The 22757-nt window shown below is 36.2% G+C and overlaps 3 protein-coding genes across 4 annotated transcripts; 2 read left to right on the plus strand and 1 right to left on the minus strand.

Moving 5' to 3' along the window:
* The first annotated feature begins 4704 nt into the window (after window positions 1-4704).
* On the plus strand, window positions 4705-11499 carry LOC104093850 (casein kinase 1-like protein 2). The gene is made up of 14 exons (XM_009599684.4): window positions 4705-4981; window positions 5094-5134; window positions 7958-8027; window positions 8136-8284; window positions 8371-8466; window positions 8559-8629; window positions 9227-9288; window positions 9384-9447; window positions 9519-9603; window positions 9678-9804; window positions 9890-9972; window positions 10043-10106; window positions 10252-10379; window positions 10734-11499. Exons 1-14 carry the CDS (start codon window positions 4906-4908, stop codon window positions 11031-11033), a joined length of 1416 nt encoding a protein of 471 aa, XP_009597979.1. The 5' UTR covers window positions 4705-4905; the 3' UTR covers window positions 11034-11499.
* A 1100-nt stretch (window positions 11500-12599) lies between these two features.
* LOC138892271 (uncharacterized) lies at window positions 12600-13235 on the plus strand. The gene has a single exon (XM_070175976.1). It carries the CDS (start codon window positions 12600-12602, stop codon window positions 13233-13235), a length of 636 nt encoding a protein of 211 aa, XP_070032077.1.
* Window positions 13236-18486: 5251 nt separating this feature from the next.
* On the minus strand, window positions 18487-22452 carry LOC104093849 (eukaryotic initiation factor 4A-15). 2 transcript variants are annotated; one of them, XM_018770001.3, is made up of 6 exons: window positions 22293-22440; window positions 22143-22183; window positions 21473-21542; window positions 21162-21268; window positions 20390-20820; window positions 18487-19431 (listed from the first exon to the last, which is right to left on the minus strand). In XM_018770001.3, exons 3-6 carry the CDS (start codon window positions 21538-21540, stop codon window positions 18796-18798), a joined length of 1242 nt encoding a protein of 413 aa, XP_018625517.1. In that variant the 5' UTR covers window positions 21541-21542; window positions 22143-22183; window positions 22293-22440; the 3' UTR covers window positions 18487-18795. The 2 variants fall into 2 exon arrangements, with proteins under 2 accessions (XP_018625517.1, XP_009597977.1); XM_009599682.4 differs by lacking the exon at window positions 22143-22183 and having other exon boundaries at window positions 22293-22452.
* Window positions 22453-22757: the final 305 nt, after the last annotated feature.

The following is a 22757-nucleotide window of genomic DNA, read 5'->3' on the forward strand; positions in this document are numbered from 1 at the left end:
ATTATGTGATTTGAAAGAGAAATTTGGGGATTTTGACTATATTTTGAAAAATAAAAATTGGGTTTTGAGCTATGATTTGGACTTGGTTTTGAAATCTAATCACATATTTAGACTTGTGGGCTTATGAGTAGTCGGAATCTACCCCTTGACTCGGCTTTTGACCGTGTGGGCACGGGCTTGATTTTTGTTGACTTTTTGGGAACTGAATAAAGATTGATGCTTTATTATTTGGAATTGATTCTTATAGCATTACTTGATGTTATTGATTTGTTTTTGGCTAAATTCGAGCCGGTTGGAGGTGATTTCTAAGGGAAAGTCATTTTAGAGGGTTGAGTTGGGCTTGTTGAGGTAAGTATCTTGCCTAATCTTGTGTGAGGGAATAACCATTAGGATTTGACCATAATCGTCTAATTGCTATGTATGTAAAGCAACGTATGTGCAAGGTGACGAGCGTATATGCGGGTGCTATGTATGAAAAATGATTGAATTAGATTCTAGGCTTCTACTGTGCTATTTGATTGTGTGTATTGTATGATACATGTGTAATCCTTTGTATGACTACATGAGCTTATCATTTTATACTAGAGATCATGTTTTATGATTATTATCTCCTAATTAGCCAAGATGGAGATTTGTTGAATTACTATAAAATTGATTTAGTCGTAGTCACGTCTTATATCTTGAGCACACATTTGCACTTTACTATTTCCATGTCCTTTTGCATCTTATTGATGAATTATATCTTATTGATGAATAAATTGTTATCTTGAATTTGTTATGATTATGGCACATATAAACATATTGAGCGGATTAATTGGATGTTGGCACGAGGTCTCTTTCATACGGATATTGTTATTGTGATGATGTTGTGGTACGAGGTCTTTGTCATGCCATTATGATGATATGGTTACCAATATGGCATAAGGTCTTTGTCTTGCGCTTATTATTATGGCACTAGGTTTTTGCCGTGCAGCGTGTGGATATGGATCCATCCCCTATGGTCATCATCTCAAGTTTCTCTGTTGATGGCGTACACGCGGATTGTGGTATTTTGGTTGATATGATTGATTTCGATGTGGAGTATAAGGGTGTCATTCTCGGTGATGATGAGTAGATTATAAGGGTAGCATTCTCGGTTGATGATGAGTGGAGTATAAGGGTGGGATTCTTGATCGTGCAAGTAAATTCTTTATGCTTTGTCATGCATTTCACATGTTTTCACGTTGCATTTAACATGCTATCCTATACCTCTGTTATTATTTGATGATTTGATTGTCAAGATGAATTTACCTATGTTGAGTTGATATCTCATGTTTGTTGAGTTGATAGTATTGCATCTTGTTATATCCTTATTGTAAGTTATTATATATATGTTGTACACGTTCTTTGATTAGTGAGTATCACATGACTTAAACCTCGTCACTACTTTACCGAGATTAGTCTTGATACTTATTGAGTAGATGTAGTCTCATACGCATACTATACTTTTACATATTTTTGTACAGATTCGGCTGTTAGTTGCAGTGGACCTCTAGACTGAGCACGCTCATTGATCAGGAGGACTCAATGTAGTGTTGCATGACTGTCACTGACCCTTGGATTACCCTTCCCCTATTTCCTATTGTTGTATTACTTTCAGACAATATTATACTTTGAGACTCGTTATACATTCGGTTTAGAACTCATGACTCTATACTACCAATTTTGGGAATTGGTATTGTGCATCGCTGTTTTGTCTTATGTTGATTACTTATTCCACTATTTATGATGATTCTGACTTATTATATTATGTTTTGATGATTGAATGTTGTTAGTGTGAATGACTTACCTAGTCTTGGAGGTCAAGTGCCATCATGACCTTTGGTGGGATTTTGGGTCGTGACAATTATATTTGATGATATTGCCTCTTTTGTTATAGCCTTTTTTTGAACAATTATGAATTGCACATATTTATTTGATTAGTTAGTATTGCATGACTTGAACCTCGCCACTACTTTACCGGGATTAGTCTTGATACTTACTAAGTATGCATTATTCCATCCTCATATTATATTTTTATATATTTTGTGCAGATCCATGCATTGGCAGTAGCAAACCTCAAGAGTAAGTCTTTTAACTGACATAGAGGATTCAAGGTAGTGCTGTATGATCGTCCGCAGACCCTTGGAGTATTCCTCCCCTATCTTTTCCGGTGGTGATCCACAAGTCTTATGAAAAGAGAGCTTCTCTATGTATTTTTTTATCCTCCTTTGTCCTTATAGAGACCCGTATTTATTGTTGTAGGCGAAGAGAATTTGTGATAAATACATATCTTTTTCTCCAATTTGATTGGCCAACTTGAGTCATTAAACCTATCACTAAAGCTATGTGACAAGCTTGTATGTATTTGGTTGAACCATGTCATTTTGAACAATTGGCGACATTTGATTGGTCCTTGCATTTGACTTGGCATGCCACATCACTTACGCACGTGACATGATTTTAGTGGCCCTTGCACTGACTTAGTGTGTCATGTCATTTGACATATGGCATAGACCTTGGGCTTATCATTTGTAGTCCGACAAGATGGACTAGTCCAGATAGACCAAAATTTAATTATATCCCTATATATTGGATTTAGGACAAATATTTGTTTGGATAATTACGTTTTTGAAATTGAATTACAACCCAAATATTTTTACGGGTTTAAATCCAACAAGATTTAACTGTCGACATGTACCATGACGAATTTACTTTGAATATTATCAGGCAACCAACACCGATATTGGTTGACATTTAACTATTCTAGATTTTTTGGCAGAGAACCGATCATTATCGGTCAAAATTTAATAATTTCTTTTTTTCTTTTTAACCGACTGATTTTGTTAGCTATTTAACTATGTCTGAAATATTTTTGGCTAAGTAACCGACCGACATCGATCGATTTTTAATAATTTTATTTTTTTTAGCATACTGATCGATTTTACTTGGTTTTCTAGGTAATGATTTGGCAGGCAGTGCTTGTTTTATAGCTACACCACCTGCCAAAAAGATAAGTATAATACAAAAGCCTACATTCAGTACCAAATTATTGTCAATCAAACCAAACGACGATATCAAACAATCTACAATACTACAACCATCTCCTCAACGTAATTCTCCAACCAAAACACCCACTACATTTAGTTTTCAACCAAAACTCCTATTAAAATAATATCAGTCAATCTCCATAAATTACAACATTCAACAAGAATATACCAACTCAATAGAACTATAACAAGTTAATACTATTATATAAACGTACCAATAGTAGCACAATACAGTTCAAGAAAGAGTTAGCAATACAAAAATCATTCAAGGAGTATTTTGTATTGCATCTCTTCCGTCACTTGAAGAACCTTCATCTTCCACACGAGTAGAACGATGATGTGGCGGACAAGCGTTAGGCGATGACTCATAAGAACGAGGCAATGAAAAAGCTCCAGACTCAAGGAGAGCTTTTAGTTGAGCCTGAAGTCTATCAAACTGTTAATCGCTACACCTATCTCTAGCCTTTGCTAATTTAAGCTTGAACGAAAGCTCTGCGATCGTCTTATCCATAGCCGAGATAGCCTCCCTATAAAGTGTTTGTGAGGAGGTCCCCATACCTTGTAATCCACACTTGTAACCATAAAATAATTTTTCTGGAAGGCAATATGTTATCCCCTTTCTTGGACAGCCAACAACTTCCAATCAAAGTCTTTCAGCAACTTTGTTCGAAGGTCCTGGTGCCTCGCCAAGATTAGTTGTTAGATGACTGTGATGGAATTCCTTCAAGCTAATTTTAAAGAGATCCTACATTTAAGTTATAAAATTAGTATATAAATAATATTATAAACATAAATTATTAACTCTCAGGAAATTTGAAAGCTCCAAAGTAGTCTCAGCTCGGTCCTCGACCCATTTATATGGATCAGAGACGTTCTTCTTCTTCCGAATGTGGGTCTCTCGGAATAGCTTATCTTGATTCATTTTTCTCCCATATTTTTTTTCTGCAAACAAATAAAATGTATTAAATAAATTGAATAGCACCAAAAGAACCTGGTTCATTCACAGGGGCTTCTAAGGCATATTTTCCTTTACTACAAACACTCTCGTTAGATTTTACACCATCACCTCTTCGTTGTAATGAATCAATCAGTCGTTTTAAGTTTTAGAACCTTATTTTTCTATTTGAGACTTTCTGTATGTTCATTTGGTACTTTGTAACTTGTCGGTATGAGTAGTTCAAATCTCGAGAGGTTCAGAAATGATTTGGAACACTTAGTTCCTAACTTAAAATCTTTAAATTAAGAAGAGATTTAACTAATAGTAAATGAATCTTATTCATTGCACGACAATCTTTGATAATAGTTGTGATGAACTCTTAATGTAATATATACTTCTTTAAAAGAAAAAGAAAAACAGAGCCAAGCACTAACCAAGTCACGTGACACACGAGCCTTTTGCCAGCGATGTGTGCATATGCCACTTTTCCTGACCCCACAATCCACATAACCAACAGAGTAACACCTAATGTTGGACTACCCCATTCCAGTCGAACCTTCCGTCACGCGTCATCTCAACGCGTAGGTTCACCCTCCAAAAATTGTTTCTCACAAACGCGCTTCACTGGCAAACTCAGGAAGATGGAAAAAACCGAAAAGGGAAAAGCATATGTGCAAGAAGTATATAAATATAGAGAGAGAAACACTGAAGATTCTTTTTTCTCTCTCTCTCTATTTTCTTCAAACCAAACCCTAGCTTTTGTAGATAGACAGCGATGAGAGAAAATCACACTTCGATGCCTTTTTAGATCTTTGTACTGAGTTCATGTATTTGTTTCTTGCTTTAAAAAGCTAGGGTTTTGGAAGCTTTTCGAAATTCAGTGACGAAATTAGGGTTTTGATGGAGCCTCGTGTTGGGAACAAGTATCGACTGGGTCGGAAAATTGGCAGTGGATCATTTGGAGAGATCTATCTCGGTTTGATTTTTTTATTTTTTTTGCAAAAGATTTTTCACTCTATTTCTTGTCTATGTTGATTGATTGATTTTTTATTTACTTTTGTTCTTTTAATTATGATTATGTGGTGCAGGTACTAATATACAGACTAATGAGGAAGTAGCAATTAAGTTGGTAAGTGATTTCTTTTAGTAATTAAGTGTAGTTCTATTGAATATTTGTTGCAAATGAATTTACAGTTTATTGGAAGTTGTTTTTTGTTTCTGTTATGTGTTTTTCTGTAAGTATCAGTAGTATGTGTTTTATTGATGGTTGACTTTGAAGTTAACAATTATGTGTCAAAGTTATCGCATGCTGTCCCCAAAGGGATAGTTCAGTTATCAAGAACAGATGAATTGAACTCCAGAGTGACGATTTGTACCTCAGTGGTCATAACATAAGTGATAATCCCCCTTTTAGGGCAGAAAGGCTTCGTGATTCATTTGGAAATAAGCTGTTTGTAGAAATTTATGTGCCAAATTAGTTAGTTGATGACTTAGTAGCGTAACATGTTGATGTAATTGCATATTTTGTGAGCTTCAATTATATCATACTGTCTTTTCGATTTGTTCAAGTACATGTGAATGAAGGCTTTTGCTTCCTAGTTTGTTGTATAGTATGCATTTTTCATTGTTTGTGAAGTTGAGCATGTATGCTATGCATGATTTATCATTGGATTTATCTTAAAGCAAGAAAACTTTCGGGGAAATAGTAGTTTTAGTCCTTTAGTTATTTTGCATTACTCCTCTTTTGGTCCCCATATTATTCGATTGAGCACATTTGACCCTCAATTAAACTTAGTGTACAATTTTGGTCCCTGGTTGACTGAAGCTAACAGATGTTTGCTAAGTGAGCAAACAAAGACAACATAAATTTTAAGAAACCCTGAAACCCTTGTCGGAGATTGTTCTCTACCCTTCTAGATAACAGAGGCAAAAAGCCCTTCCAGAATCTTTGCTCACCCACCAGCCATGGGAAAATGTTATCCCAATTCTAAACAGGGTTTTGGTTGAGCATATCACAGCTTCCGCTAAAATTATTTCCAGTGTTCATCTCCCCAAGAATTCCTCAAAGCTGCAGACTGTGAAGTTGTGGCTTTGGGATGGGCTGCGTGACAAGGCAGGGGACTTCAAGGAAGGTGAACACTGAAATGTTGTTTGGGTATTTTGGTACACAAGGCATATTGCGAGTAGTGGTTTCATTTGCCTGGGGACTTGTCATGCTGCACTTAGCATCTAAAGAAGCTCTTTGTCTTGTGCGCTCTGGGATATTTCAGTGAAGACCCTTTTACAGCATCGGAAGTTATAGCAGACTACCGAGATTCACTCTCCTGACCAGTACCACCGTTGGGAGAGAACAATGTACTACCTCTGCAGTTTGGCCAAAATTAGCCTCATTTCCTGCAGCCCCATAGCAAAACACACTTCTTTATAACCACCATTGACGGTGTCAGAAAAAACCCTCTTGGTTTCAGAAATAAAACCCTTCGGCACCTCAAGCGGGTATCAGTTTATGTCACTCTTTTCTTTATTTTGTCATGAAAAGATTGGCACTTTTTTGTATTTGGAGATTATTAGATCTTAACATTCCCAATTTACTCTTATTGATATGACTTGTTAGGAGAGGAATAGAAAGTGACATGTAGAACCGTTACCATTTTTCATTAAATTGTTAATATTAACTGTGATGTTTGTATCTTGCATCTATTTACCTTACATGTCAAAAGTCTTCCCTTTTTCTTAAACATCATGCATGGTCAAGCTCTGTGGCATAAATATGACAGTTTTTTCTTAACTTCAGCATTGCCTTTTTGAAAAAATAAAAAATATCAGCTGCCGGTTTTGGCTGGAGACAGCATTTACTTTAAAGAATGAAACAATCCAACTAGACTAGGATTGCCCTTTGTGGGGATTTATAATCATTCTATTTTCTTAGCTAGCATTTAGACATTGATTTGATTGAAACTTGCAAAAGGAGTTGTTTTAGAAAATAATTTTTGGAAGTTGAAGTTGTATTTGGACATGCATTTTATTTGAAAAAAAAGCTGAAGCTTTGTGAGTGGAAGAAAAAATTTCACTCAAAAACTACCCTAAACCCGTTTTTGGGGACTTAAAATTTTTGTTCCAATTCTTTTTCAAAAACTGATCATAATATTCCACGAATAAACAATGTTTTCAAAAAAATTTGAAAAAGAAAAAGAAATTGCCAAAATTTATGGCCAAACGGGAGCTTAGCTCCTGTTTTCTGTAAATTTACATAAGAGGAACAAGTAAACTATGATTTGATTTCTCTACAGACATTCTAATTGCGCATGTTTTTAGTTTGAGCGGTCAATCCTTAAAGCTAACACGGAATGTGGTGATCTGGAGGTGATTAGGTTTAAAAAGCTTATGTAGTTTTGGCATCTTGTTCAATTGCTCAGACAGACAGGGAATGCTCTAACAGAATAGTCTTTTTTGCTTGAGTTCAAGTAGGTAATTGAGAAATTTGTGCTTCATTATTTAGTTCCACAAGTGGATGAACTCATTTCTCCCCCTTCCTCTAACCAATCCCCCCACCCCAAAGAAAGTTGGTGCATATAGGCCAATTTCTGGTCTACTTTTTTCCTTTTTGGCAAATGGTGCTCTCACAAAGTGAAATGGAACTGCTGGTGCCCACTGCCCACAGCCGCCAACATGCATACTACATAACATCATTGTTCATAGCTTTGAAACATAAACTATCAGTTGATTCTTGAACTGGGGAAAAAGATGGATAGAACCCCATATATAGCATATGTTTGTGTCGCAAATACTTTTAAGATGTTACATATCTGCAAGCGTTCATCTTTTTTATTTATCTCTTTGTGTATGTGTGTCTTCATCTCTTTCTTCTTTTTTGGCTCCAACTATGTGAATGACTTGTGCATTAATTCTTCCATTGTAATTTAGTGTGTGATAAATGCTGGTGATTTTGCAGGAAAATGTCAAAACAAAGCATCCTCAGTTGCTATATGAGTCAAAGTTGTACAGGATTTTGCAGGGAGGAAGTAATAACTTCTACTGTCTTTTTTGAAAAACAAACCTTCTCTCTCTTTACTCTACTTTTGACTACATTTCTATGATTAGGGGTTCTAATTGTGATACTTCTGTTGTAGCTGGAATTCCAAATGTGAGGTGGTTTGGTGTGGAGGGAAATTACAATGTTCTAGTCATGGATTTGCTCGGACCCAGTCTTGAAGATTTATTTAACTTTTGCAGCAGGAAACTTTCCCTGAAGACAGTTCTGATGCTTGCAGATCAAATGGTTAACACTTATAATGTTTCTTATTCTGACGTTAGTAATCCTACCTGAACTTGGTGATGACATGGCTATTTTGATTTTTACTGCAGATAAATCGCATTGAGTTTGTTCATTCTAAATCATTTTTGCACCGCGATATTAAACCGGACAATTTTCTTATGGGCTTGGGAAGGCGTGCAAATCAGGTCCTTTATTTTTATTACTATTTTCTAACTCTTTGTTCTCACAAATTCCCAGGATTTTGTGTTACTGTACTTAGATTTGACTTAAAATGCAGGTCTTTGTAATCGACTTTGGTCTGGCCAAGAAATACAGAGACACTTCAACTCACCAACACATACCTTACAGGTAATTTAATAGTATACCCCCCCCCCCCCCCCCGCCCATTTCGTTCTTCCTCTTGATTTTGATAGGTGCAAAAGTCTTTTCTGGTTAGCTTAGCATTCCCAGCTGAAGAGAAAGGCTGAGCATTCCGTTTATACAACTAAGGTTCCATACCTTTGGATATTATGTAATATGAAGAATGTTTTGTTTGTTAATTACTGACAAATTTTTATCCAAAAAAATAATTAGAGAAGACAGAAACAGATATAATTCTTTTTTGCTCTAGTTAGGAAAATGTAAAACTCCAGCTGGGGTTATATGTATCTTAAAGAAAAAAGACTCCAGCTGGGGTTATATGATAATGACAGATAGATGATGCTAAGCCAATTCAAAGTGCATTTCTGTAGGATCTGTTATGTAACAAATACATTTGCCTTGGTGCTGCTGAAAATTCTTATGATGGGGATATGCGCATATTCCATTTAAAAAGACTGTTAAATGCAACACAGTTAAGAGTGTCCTTGAATTCTTTTCTGTGTGCATGCACATGCATTCAGTTATCTGTCATTTGCGTATCGTATTTTGCCTGTGCCTTATAAGACATGGTGTTTGACACTGCAGAGAGAACAAAAACTTGACTGGCACTGCAAGATATGCTAGCATGAATACTCACCTTGGTATTGGTAAGTGTCCCTGTTATTTATATTTGTGTGTTCACTCTTTGTGCAGTTTAACTCTGCTGTGTTTCTCACTTAATATGCTATTACCGCTGTTACAGAACAAAGCAGGAGGGATGATTTAGAATCTCTTGGATATGTCCTCATGTACTTCCTAAGAGGAAGGTAAATTTTGCTGCAATTTCTTTCCTCGCTCTTGTTTTATTCAGCTTGTGTTTGACATCTTTTTATTGCAGTCTTCCTTGGCAGGGGTTGAAAGCAGGAACTAAGAAGCAGAAGTATGAGAAAATTAGTGAAAAAAAGGTGTCAACATCTATTGAGGTAATTTATTTTCTGATTTGGTGATTGGATTCTACTTGGACATCTGTATGGAGAATTGGTTTACAATTTTGCAGGCTTTATGCCGGGGTTATCCTACTGAATTTGCATCATATTTCCATTACTGTCGTTCACTTCGCTTTGAGGATAAACCAGATTATGCTTATCTGAAGAGAATATTTCGTGACCTCTTCATCCGCGAAGGTCTAAGATGAATTTTGAGATGCTTCTATTTTTAACTGATAATTTTCAATCTAGGCTCCCGTTTACACTTTTATTTGCATTGCAGGCTTTCAGTTTGACTATGTTTTTGATTGGACCATTTTGAAGTATCAGCAATCGCAAATTGCAGCTCCTCCTTCCCGACCTCTTGTAAGTGGTGGAATATCATATTTCTACCTGTGTGCAGAGCTTATATCTTATGATGGCTGTTTTTTATTAGGGTGCTGGTGCTGGAACCAGCTCAGGCATGCCTCCAGCTATCCCTAATGCAGAAAGGCAGTCAGGTGATCTTCCAGTGTACCTGTCCTAATTCTTGTGTTCTAAATTGAGAAAATTGGCTTTTCCTCACCTACACATGGGTACTGCTCAAGACCTCTGTGCTCTCTTTCATTCGGGATTTTCCTCACCCCGATTCTCAATCATTTGCAGGTGAGGAAGAAGGAAGACAACCAGCAGATCCTTCTCGAAGGAGGAATTCTGGACCGCTTATAAATGCAGGAAGTTTGTCCAAGCAGAAAAGTCCTCTCAGAAATGATTCTACTAGCAAGGATGCTATGGTAAGTTTGAGTTGTTGGATCAAATATGAACTTTGATAAGATTTTAAATTTTGGAGCTCTCAAAGGGCCATTTCTGGGAAAGAGATCAGTCCATAATCAAGAGTAGTAAAATCTTGCAGTGTAATTGTCTTCTTGTTGAACTGCGTTGCTAGTTCAAATATAACTCTTGCTACAGAATTCAGATGCTTATCACCTTGGACAAAGAATACTATTTCTGTATTTCCTTAATCCCAGGAAAATAATAATAATAGAGATGTGTGTTTCTTAGGTTTCTACATTGTTGAAATGGAAACGTGGTCTATGCCATAAGTGATCTTTTCCCCCAGATTATAATGAATCATTCCAATTTTGCAGTTGTCAAGCTCCACTTTCCTTGGAAGATCAAGTGGATCATTGAGGCGAGGTCTAGTCTCTGGCAGCCGAGAGACTTTCACTATGGGAAATGACTCTGATCCTACACGTTCTCGAACGCCTGAGGCAAGTCCAGCAACCATGCACAAAATATCAAGTGGACAGAGAAGCTCCCCATTTGTTGGCTCATCAGACGCTAAACATGCTTCATCTGGCAGGAATACTTCTGGTATAAAGAACTATGAAACCACACTCAAAGGAATTGAGAGTTTACATTTCGATGAGGAAGATAGGGGTCACTAATGATTGGAAACCCTTTCATCACATTCTTGTAAATTTCTGACTCAGTGTGCTAGACCTCAGGTAGAATTGAGGCCCTAAAAGTTGATTTTTCTTGAATTTCGGGTTGGAATTTAGGGATCTAGAGTGTGATTCGTTCAAGCAAAGATCTATAAGAAATAAATAGATCTGAATGAGTGCTCTAATGCAGGGAGTCAGGTGGTTTCAATACAAGCTCATTGCCGTGCATGGCTCTTTATATTGTTTTGGTGCCTGTGCAATCAGGCATCTTCCATAATATTTAAACCTCATCCAGATGATGGGGACTAGTGAAACTGTATATTGAGTCGTTGTAATACTAAGATAAGATGGTCCATAGTAATGTTTTGGTCGAATGTCACTTAGAGTGCAAACTCAGTAGTTCTCACAAATTCTGGGTACTGTTAATGCTTTAGTTTTCAAGCATGTGCAAAATCTTATCTTCCTTCAATTTTATCTTGTAACAAAGTCAAAGTTTACGCCCATCTCTTCGTTTTCGTCCCCAAGGTGAGTGCGGACGAAGTTTCGACGTTCATATGGCCAGAGTTGGTAAAACAGGGGAAGTACCCCTCTTATCAGATTGCCCTTTTGGATGTTAGTTTTCTCAGCGTGTTAGATATATTGAGAAAGGTGGTCTCGAATTATTTAGAACTTTATAGGTCCTTTCCTAAATGTCATTAACAAATCAACTTGAACTAAATGAACCTGAATGTGCGAAATTTGATTTGCATTGGGAAAGTAAACATAGATCTATGCGGAAATTGGTAGTTCTTAAGGAATTTCTTTTCTTTTTAATAATGGTAATATTTGGATCAACTTTTGAGCGCTTGACTATCCACCCAATAATATTATTTTTGTTATAAGAAATATCAAATTATGGTGGATGTCTACTATTCCTCCGTTATATTCATCTCAAATGCTTAATGACATATTTTCTATGTTTAATGACATATTCAATGATATATTTTTTTCACTTTTCATGCCTATATAAAGGCCTTGTAATAGATAGGAAAATACACACAATTGAAGAAGAAATAAGAATCTCTTCTCCCTTTCTTTCTATATCTCTTAGTTTGTTTTTTCTTGTTCTATATTGTTAATTTGAGTTATATTTCATAACACGTTATCAGCACGAGACTCTACCGTCTCAAGAAGCTCTTTGAGAAGACTAAGGTATAACTTTTCTCCTCTTTTAATTATGACTGATATTATGAAAAGAAAGTTCGTTGCCCTTGAAATTTCGGGTAAGAACTATATGACATGGGTGTTGGATGCTGAAATCTATTTAGATGCAATGGGTCTTGGAGACGCCATTAAGACAAAAATAAAGCATCTACCCAAGACTGTGCTAAGGCCTTGATTTTCTTGCGCCATCACCTTGATGAAGGGTTGAAGATAGAATATCTCACAGTCAAAGATTCACTTGTTTTGTGGAATGGCTTAAAGGAAAGATATGACAACTTAAAGTTGGTCACTCTTCCACAAGCACGATATGATTGGGCTCATCTGAGGCTCCAAGACTTTAAGTTTGTTTCTGAATATAATTCTGCGATGTTCAGAATTACTTCTAAATTGAAACTCGATGGAGATACTATCACTGATTATGATATGCTTGAAAAAACGTTCACAACATTTCATGCCTCCAATATGGTCTTGCAACAGCATTACCGAGAGAAAGGTTTCAAGAAGTATTCTGAGTTGATTTCTCCTCTCCTTGTGGCTGAACGAAACAATGACTTGCTCATGAGAAATCACGAAAATCGACCCACTGGGTCTACACCATTGCCTGAAGTGAATGAGGTGTATTCTCATTATTCTAAGTGTGGAAAAGGTCGTGACCCTGTTCGTGGTCGTGGTCGTGGTCGTGGCCATGGAAAAAAGTTTCCTGGTGTTAATCACCCCCTAAAGAAAAATAACCACCAAAAGTGGAAAGGGCCAAGGGCAAATGGTTCAGAAACTGAATGTTATCGTTGCGGTGGAAAAGGGCATTGGGCAAATATTTGTCAAATACCAAAATATTTGGTTGAGCTTTATCAAGCATCTCTAAAGAATAAAGCTCCTGAAGCTAATTTTGGCAATGACAATGAATTTGACATCACCCACTTGGATGTGGCAGATATTTTTGAGCACCCTCATAGAAAAATAAACCACTCGATCGGTGATGGATCTATGGTTAAAGATGATTGAGCAGTTTGATTTTTATGTTTTCCTATTTGTAGTATCTAATGAATAAACATCTTGTAATTTTTATTGCACTTAATAATACTTCTTATGTAGTTTTTAAAAATATATGTATTTCCTAAATTTCATAAATTTCACAAACAATGAGTAATATCTAAGTAATTAGTGTTCTAGTCTCACTTATCTTTTAATGCCTTTTGATTTTTCTTTACGTTACTTTAATTCTCTTTAAGAAGAGGTTTACAAACACCCTGGAACAACTTTTGTTACTTCATCCTTAATTTTTTTCATGTACATGGATGAAATATTATGAATAAAGAAAAGAGAAGCAACTAAGTATATTCTTTTCTTACACAGATCAATTATTTTTCACACAATGTATAGGAAAATGCAAATAACTTATACATGTAAATAAATTTGTTGTAGTTGTATTAGTCATATGTGTAATGTACTTATAATTGTATTATTTTTTTCTGCGTAATTATTTGTATAATAATTAGAATTTGCTAGAAAATGCATTAAAAGGTCAATATTGAATTATTGGTTTAACTTTATTTCTTTTCCTTTTTCTCTAAAAATACTAATATTTATTCATATACTTCTTTTGTATGTCAAACCATGGGAAGCAAATATGGATATCTTTCAAAGCAAACCTGTTCAATTGTAAAAATATTTGCTTAATTGATTCATGTACAACACATACAATATTCAAAGAGAAGAAATATTTCTCTCATTTAGGTATGTGTAAGACAGATGTTACTACAATTTCTGGTAGTAGTAATCTAATTGAAGGCTCTAGAAGAGCTAATATAACTCTGCCTAAGGGAACAATACTTATCATAGAGAATGCAATGTTCTCTTCCAAGTCCAAGAGGAACTTGTTGAGTTTTAAAGATATCAGTCTAAATGGATTTCATATTGAGACAATAGATGAGAATAATCTCGAATATCTCATCGTTACCAAGAATGTCTCTGGCCAGAAAAGGGTTATTGAGAAGTTCCCATCTTTATCTTGTGGTATGTATTGGACAAGAATTAGTGCAATTGAGGCACATTCTATTGTAAACCAAAAGGTTTCTAATTCCAATACTTTTGTACTTTGGCATGATCGATTGGGACATCCTGAATCAATTATGATGAGACGAATTATAGAGAACTCAAATGGGCATCCATTAAAGAATTTAAATATTCTTTTAAATAATGAGTTTTCTTGCACTTCTTGTTATCAAGGCAAGTTGATTATTAGACCATCACCAACAAAGATTGGGATTGAGTGCCCTGCGTTTTTGGAACGTATACAAGGGGATATTTGTGGACCTATTCATCCACTTAGTGGGTCGTTTAGATATTTTATGGTCTTAATAGATGCATCTTCTAGATGGTCTCATGTGTGCCTATTGTCATCTCGCAACCTGGCGTTTGCAAAATTAATGGCACAAATAATTCGATTACGGGCACAGTTTCTCGATAATCCAATTAAGTCTATTCGACTTGATAATGCTGCTGAGTTTTCATCCCAAGCATTTAATAATTATTGCTTATCAATTGGGATAAAAGTGAAACATATTGTAGCTCATGTTCACACTCAAAATGGCCTTGCAGAGTCTTTGATTAAACGTCTGCAATTGATAGCAAGACTGTTACTCATGAAAACGAAATTACCCACTTCTGTTTGGGGTCATGCCATTTTGTATGCAGCAATGCTAATTCGTCTCAGGCCGACAAATTATCAGAAATATTCCCCGTTGCAATTAGTTTTGGGTCATGAACCTAATATATCTCATCTAAGAATTTTTGGATGCGCTGTATATGTGCCTGTAGTACCGCCATATCGTACCAAGATGGTTCCCCAAAGAAGGTTAGGAATATATGTTGGGTTTGAATCGCCCTCCATTATTTGCTACTTCGAAATATTAATGGGAGATTTGTTCACTGCTCGATATGCAGATTGTCAATTCGATGAGGCATTTTTCCCCAAATTAGGGGGAGAAATTGGCGAAATCAAATGGGAAATTTCGTGAAAAAATCCATCATTATCTCATCTTGATCCACGTGCCTCTATTTGTGAAAAAAGAGGTACAAAAGATTATCCATTTGCAAAAAATAGCAAATCAAATGCCAGATGCATTTACGGATCTGAAAAGGATAACGAAATCACATATCCGTGCAGAGAATGTTCCAATCTGTATTGATGTCCCTGTTGAAAAATCTTCTAGTGTCATAGCTAATGAGTCAAAAACATGTCTAAAGCGTGGCAGACCATTGGGTTCTAAGGATCGAAATCCTAGGAAAAGGAAAATAAATGATCAAGATGACACTACGAAAGAGTCTCATAAAGAAACCCATGATTTAACCAATCCTGAAATTCATGAGGATATCGATGAGCCTGAGACTCAAAAAAATAAGGAACTATCAATAAATCCAATCGATATTGAGACAAATTTAAATCAATTGAATATAGTGGTAGATTATGTCTTTGCATACAATGTTGCATCTAGCATTATGCAAGATAATGAGGATCTCGAACCTCAATCTATTGGAGAATGTTTACAAAGATGTGATTGGCCAAAATGGCAAGAAGCAATCCAATCTGAGTTGGATTCACTTGCGAAACGTGAAGTTTTTAGGTCTATAGTCCAAACACCTAATGGTGTTAAACCTGTTGGCTATAAATGGGTCTTTGTACGTAAAATGAGTGAGAAAAATGAGGTACAAAGATATAAGGCATGCCTTGTTGCACAAGGATTTTCACAAAGGCCTGGTGTCGATTATGAAGAGATGTATTTTCCTGTTATGGATGCTATAACGTTCTGTTATCTCATTAGTATTGCTGTCCATGAAACGCTTGACATGCATTTAATAGATGTGGATACAGCCTACCTATACGGCTCACTTGATAATGAGATATACATGAAAATTCCCGAGGGATTTAAAATGCCTGACGTACATAATTCAAAGTCAAGAAAAATGTTTTCAATCAAATTGCAAAGATCTTTGTATGATCTAAAACAATCAGGAAGAATATGATATAACCGCCTTAGTGTATATTTATTAAAGGAAGGTTATATAAATGATTCCATTTGTCCATGTGCTTTTATAAAGAAAACAACATCGGAGTTTGTTGTACTTGCCGTATATGTTGATGACATAAACCTTATTGGAACTCCTATAGAACTCCAAAAGGAAATTGATTATTTAAAGAAGGAATTCGAGATGAAAGATCTCGGAAAGACAAAATTATGTCTCAGTTTGCAAATTGAACATTTGGCAAACGGGATTTTTGTTCATCAATTGCCTACATAGAAAAGCTATTGAAACGGTTTTACATGGATGGAGCACATCCATTAAGTACTCTAATGGTTGTTCGATCACTTGATGTGAATAAGGACCCGTTCCGACCTCAAGAAAAGAATGAAGAGCTTCTTGGTCCTGAAGTACCATATCTTAGTGCAATTGGTGTGCTAATGTATCTTTATAACACCGCAAGGCCTGACATAACGTTTTAAGTTAATGTCTTAGCAAGATATAACTCTGCTCCTACAAGGAGACATTGGAATGGAATCAAATATATATTGCGGTATCTAAAAGGGACTACCGATATGGGCTTATTTTATGGCAATGATTACAGTCCCGATCTTGTTGGTTATGCCGATGCTGGGTATTTATCTGATCACACAAGGCTCGATCTCAAACAGGCTATATGTTTACATATGGAGGCACTGCAATATCTTGGCGATCGACTAAGCAATCAATCTTCATCTAATCATGCTGAGATAATTGTTATTCATGAAGCAAGTCGAGAATGTGTATGGTTGAGGTCTGTAATACACCTTATTCGATACAAATGTGGTTTGAAGCGTGACAAACTACCCACAATTTTGTATGAAGACAATGCAGCATGCATAGCTCAATTGAAGGGAGAATTCATAAAAGGAGATAGAACAAAGCACATTTCACCAAAATTATTTTTCACACATGATCTTCAAAAGAATGGTGATATCAATGTGCAACATATCCGTTCAAGTGAAAATATGGCTGATTTGTTCACCAAATCTCTACCGACGTCAACCTTCAAGAAACTAGTGTACAAGATTGGGATGTGAAGGCTCAAGGATGTGAATTGATGCTCTCATCAGGGGGAGTTAATACGCGGTGTACCCTTTTTCCCTTACAAGGTTTTGTCCCACTGGGTTTTTCTTGCAAGGTTTTTAATGAGGCAACCAAAAAGCGTATTTCTAAACATGTGTACTCTTTTTCCTTCACTAGGATTTTTTTTCTCTAATAAGGTTTTAACGATGCACATTATCTATGGATATCCAACGGGGAGTGTTATAAGAAATATCAAATTATGGTGGATGTCTACTCTTCCTCCATGATATTCATCTCAAATGCTTAATGACATATTCAATGACATATTTTCTATGTTCAATGACATATTTTATTCACTTTTCATGTCTATATAAAGGTCTTGTAAAAGATAGAAAAATACACACAATTAAAGAAGAAATAAAAATCTCTTCTCCCTTTCTCTCTATATCTCTTAGCTTGTTTTTTCTTGTTCTATATTGTTAATTTGAGTTATATTTCATAACAATTTTTAACTAGTATAAATGTCGGATAATTCTATGCAAGGCTTAGTCAAATGAAAAGACTTAATATTCATTGCATCTCTAACTCAATTTATATCTACACCTAGTATGAGGAGTGGCAAACGGGCGGGGAGGGTCGGATCGGATATGGGCGGTCGAAAACAGGTAATGCAAAACGAATAAATTATCCAACCCGATCTATATTTAATACGGATAGAAAATGGGTTGACCTGTGGATAATATGAATATCCATATTATCATGGCTTCTTGAATATGCTCACTTTTGAGAAAATTTCTAGTCTCCCAAACTTGAGTAACCCCCAATTTGAGTCTTTACAAATGTAAAAATTAAACTCATTAGTTATCTATTGGCTATCCATTTTCTAAGTGGATAATATGATTTTTATCCATATTTGACCCATTTTTAAAAAGTTCATTATCCAACTAATATTTTAATGGATAATATGGATGACTAATTATTATTTTTATCCATTTTGCCAACACTACCTAGTATTCATAATTTCCAAATTTTAGACAAATGATTTCTAATCATGAATATAAAGACTTGGAATCAATTCGGGAACTGCATTAGCAAAGTACATTAAAATTGTTTGTAGTAGAGAAATTGTCTCCCAATTTCAAATCTGCCGTCCCAATTGAAGCATCTCTTTGCAAGTACAACGTGAATGATTTCATACTTTGACATTGTACTTCAGATACAACCCTTTGATGTCAAAAACTAGCAGCAGCTACACCAATGTATAATATAGTGATTGATTAAACAACGCTAGTGTAAATTACTCACAAGTTCATAATCTCAGACACTAGGACCATTAAATTAGACATTCATTACACAACGAAAATATGAAAATGAAAGGAGAGGGCGGAGGGAGAAAAGAGGTATATGTGTGGAGAGAGAACCCCGCCCAAACAGTACCAGCTTCTATATTTTTGCCACTGAAGCAAGGAAAAAGCTTTTACAGGAGATCAGCAACATTCGCTGGCAGCTCCTCAATAACAACGTTGTAAAACCTCTGAATATCAGACAGCATCCTCTCATCATCCTTTGTAACGAAGTTGATGGCCACACCCTTCCTACCAAACCGTCCACTACGTCCAATACGATGAAGATAATTCTCAGGCTGCGTGGGAAGATCAAAGTTTATAACTAGGGAGACTTGTTGGACATCAATTCCTCGGGCCAAAAGATCAGTAGTGATGAGAACACGGGAGGACCCGGAACGGAATTCACGCATTATAATATCTCTAGTGTTCTGGTCCATATCACCATGGGTAGCTGACACTGTATGGTCTCTGCTTCGCATCTTATCTGTCAACCAATCAACTTTGCGACGGGTATTCACAAAGATCACACTCTGTGTAATGGCTAATGTTTCATACAGGTCGCACAGGGTTTCGAGCTTCCATTCTTCCTTATCCACATTGACGTAAAACTGTTTGATACCTTCTAAGGTCAGCTCATCACGCTTCACAAGAATCCTTACAGGTTTGTTCATGAACTTTCTTGTGATTTCAAGTGCCTCAGGAGGCATAGTAGCAGAGAATACACCAACCTGAATCTTAGGAGGCAGAAGCTGGAAAATATCATAGATCTGGAGGCAAAAAGAGTTGAACGAGCATAAATCTTGGGGCAAATAAGTCATGTCGACAACAGTGGATGTACAAACACATGCAAGTGTGTGTGTCGGGGGGGTTCTAATTTAATTCATACTCCCTCCGTTTCAATAAAGATTATCTTAGTTTGACTTGGCACAAACTTTAATAAAGAAGGGAAGACTTTTGAGATATGTGGTCTTAAATAAGCCATAACATTTGTGTGGCAATAAAACTTTTGAAACTTGTGGTCTGAAACCTACCATAGCATTTGTGTGGCTATAAATGCTTCTTATTAAGGAAATATTGAAAGGTGCCTTTTTTTTTAAAACAGACTAATAAGGAAATAGTGTCAATCTTTTGAAACAGAGGGAGTAGTAATGTTGAAAGACCTTCAAGACACCATAGGAAAAGGGAAGGATAAAAAGAAAATCACACCCAATTACAACGGCGCAACAACTATGTCTCGGCCCCAAACAACTTGGACAACAGTGTAAAGCTAAAACGAAATTATCACATCACATAGTTAGGCGAATGAAGACATGGATTTAGTTCAACATACTTGATATGAAAGAAAGGATAACAATACAGAGAAAACAGAGATTTTGTTCGTGTCCCTTTCCACTAAAATTTTGAGCTTATTGAGTACTCTAACAGCACTGCGCACTACAACCATCTTTCCCATTAACTGAGCCTCCCTCCCTCTCCTGGCACCAAGCAATTGGACCATTTCTCGCAAGTCACAATTTTCATGTACGATGGAAAACTAACAAAAGAAAATATTCATTGCACCAGATTATAATAACAAAAATCTCAGAAAAGCTTACTGGTTGGAGAACCTTTCACACTACAGATATGTCAAGAGGGTACGGATGTACAAAGAAACATGCACACATGTATGGGGGAGAGAAAAAGCATATTGGTCAGAGGGGCAGTTTTCAATCTAAAATAGTTGACCTGATCCTTGAAACCTCTGGAAAGCATTTCATCGGCCTCGTCTAATACAAATATCTTTATATGATCAGGGCGAAGTGACTGTCTTCTCAGCATGTCAAATACACGTCCAGGCGTTCCCACAACAACATGAACACCACTTGAAAGGATGCGTTGGTCCTCTCGTACGCTGGTCCCTCCCACACATGCATGTACCTTCACACCAAGGTAGTCACCAAGTGCCCTCATGACCTTTTCAATTTGTTGTGCAAGCTCACGAGTAGGCGCCAAGACTAAAGCTTGACATTCCAGCAGTTCATAGGCAAGTTGCTGCAGAATTCCAGAACAAAAAGTAGCAGTTTTCCCAGTTCCAGATTGCGCCTGTTGAATTACATCAAGACCTTTGCAAAAGGGTACAATTCCTCTTTGCTGGATTGCTGAGGGTTTCTCAAAACCTACATGGAAATAGTCCAATATTAAGTACATTGTAACCTGATTAATGGATAGAACAATGCCCAGAACAAAGAGAATATCCGACTATAACAATATCAGCGGGAGAGCTCGTATGTGCAGCAATTCCATTGTTTCTTTCTTCATATTTTTTTTCCTTTTCTTGATTGGTTAAGCAAAAGGACAACATTCACATTGATCCAGAACCACAAACTGAAATGTCACAAAACAACAGGGGACAGAAGTACTCAGTTGTACCTAGAATATTAACAGTCCACCACCCCTTCTTCTTTATAATGCATGCATTAGTCAAGCAGAAGAAAAGTGGAAAAATGTTTCAACCAACCGTATGCATAAATGCCCCTCAGAAGGTTCTCCTGCAAACCCATGGCATCAAAACTATCATAAACCTCATCATATGAAGTAAAGAAATCTTGCCCATCAGCTGAAAGCCTACAATGAAAATCCAAGAAAAGTCAGTTTTTTGGATCCATGCTATAAAGTATAGCGTGGCATATATAAGTAAAATGCATGCATCAGAACTCATTCGAGTAATAAATACAGAAAAAAACAAAAAAAAAATGAGGAAGAAGCAAGTGCAGTCTTCTATAGATGCATAATTAGAGAGCAACAAAATAATTGGCTCCTGCTACTTACAACTCATTCATTTTTGAGTCAAATTGCCGAGCATCAAACTGTGATCCTTCTGGAGCTGCACCCGCCATGACTGGAAAGCATTCACAGCACATCAGCAACAAAGAATCATGGATAAAATTAAACATTATCAAATAATTGATATCACCATAACTCAAGACAAGTTGACTGAACTTATTACAAATGAGCAGGTATTCATTGGTTCATTTCACTATGCTTTGACTTAGAGAATGTTAAAACACCTATTTCGCCCCAGTTGCACATTTAGAACTGCACCATTGAATTTGAGAAGGAAAAATGAACTACATAATATTATATGTGAAGACAAAGTTTAGATCTTCATCTTTTCTACAGTGATTCTCAAACAAATCGTTACTTGGTTAGTTCTTAATTTGCAAATTCCTAGTCTTTATCTGGTTGTTTCAACCCATAATTGACATGCAACAATGATTTGATAAAAAGATTTACTTCTTATGGAAATTAACTTAAATGTTTTTGTTTAAATTTCGTTCTCACACCACCACCTAACCTACCAGCTAAAAGAATAGGCAGAGAAATGCAATGAGAGACTGTGAAATAATTCTCTGTTCAAGAATGACGAATTCAATCCATAAGTCCTAACAGTAGGTAAAGAAAACTAGGCTAAAATCCATAAGTAACAGTTGTTCACAATCTTCTACAAACTAGGCCCTCATTCGCTCGAAAGTACCAATTCTGCAGCATTCAATATCACAAGTTATGCACTTGTACGTAATAGTTGAGTTAAATAAATGCCACAAAATCTCAACTTTGTTTCATATACGCGATGCTAACGGAAACGTACCTGAAGATGAAAGTAAGATGGAGATATGACAAAAGAGAAAGTGATGAAAATTAGGGTTTTCCGCAAGCTCCTCGGATCTTGAACGTATTGGGAGTTTTTGAGAGGGAGACTGCGATGTTAGAGGAAAGAAGTGTGTGAGTGCGAGGGTTCCAGAAGTAACGAAAAGCGTTGCCTTCTTTTTCTGCTTTCACCATTTTGCCCTTCACAACTACACGTGCCGATTTTTTTATGGCTTCCTTAGAGAAACATTGTTTTTTTTTGTTTTTGGTTCAAGAAATAGCACACAAGTAGGACTTCGTGCCTAATTTGACATTAAACAAATATAATCATTAACAAGCGTCTAACCGTTAATCATGCTTATGCAGCGGTGACATAATTGATGTGCACAAAGTGACATATCACGCGGCTAAGACGAGTGAATATAATGATTTTGTTAAAAAATATTAAATCAGAAAAACATAAATG

This window comes from Nicotiana tomentosiformis, chromosome 5 (assembly GCF_000390325.3).
Source record: "Nicotiana tomentosiformis chromosome 5, ASM39032v3, whole genome shotgun sequence".
Lineage (NCBI taxonomy): Eukaryota > Viridiplantae > Streptophyta > Magnoliopsida > Solanales > Solanaceae > Nicotiana > Nicotiana tomentosiformis.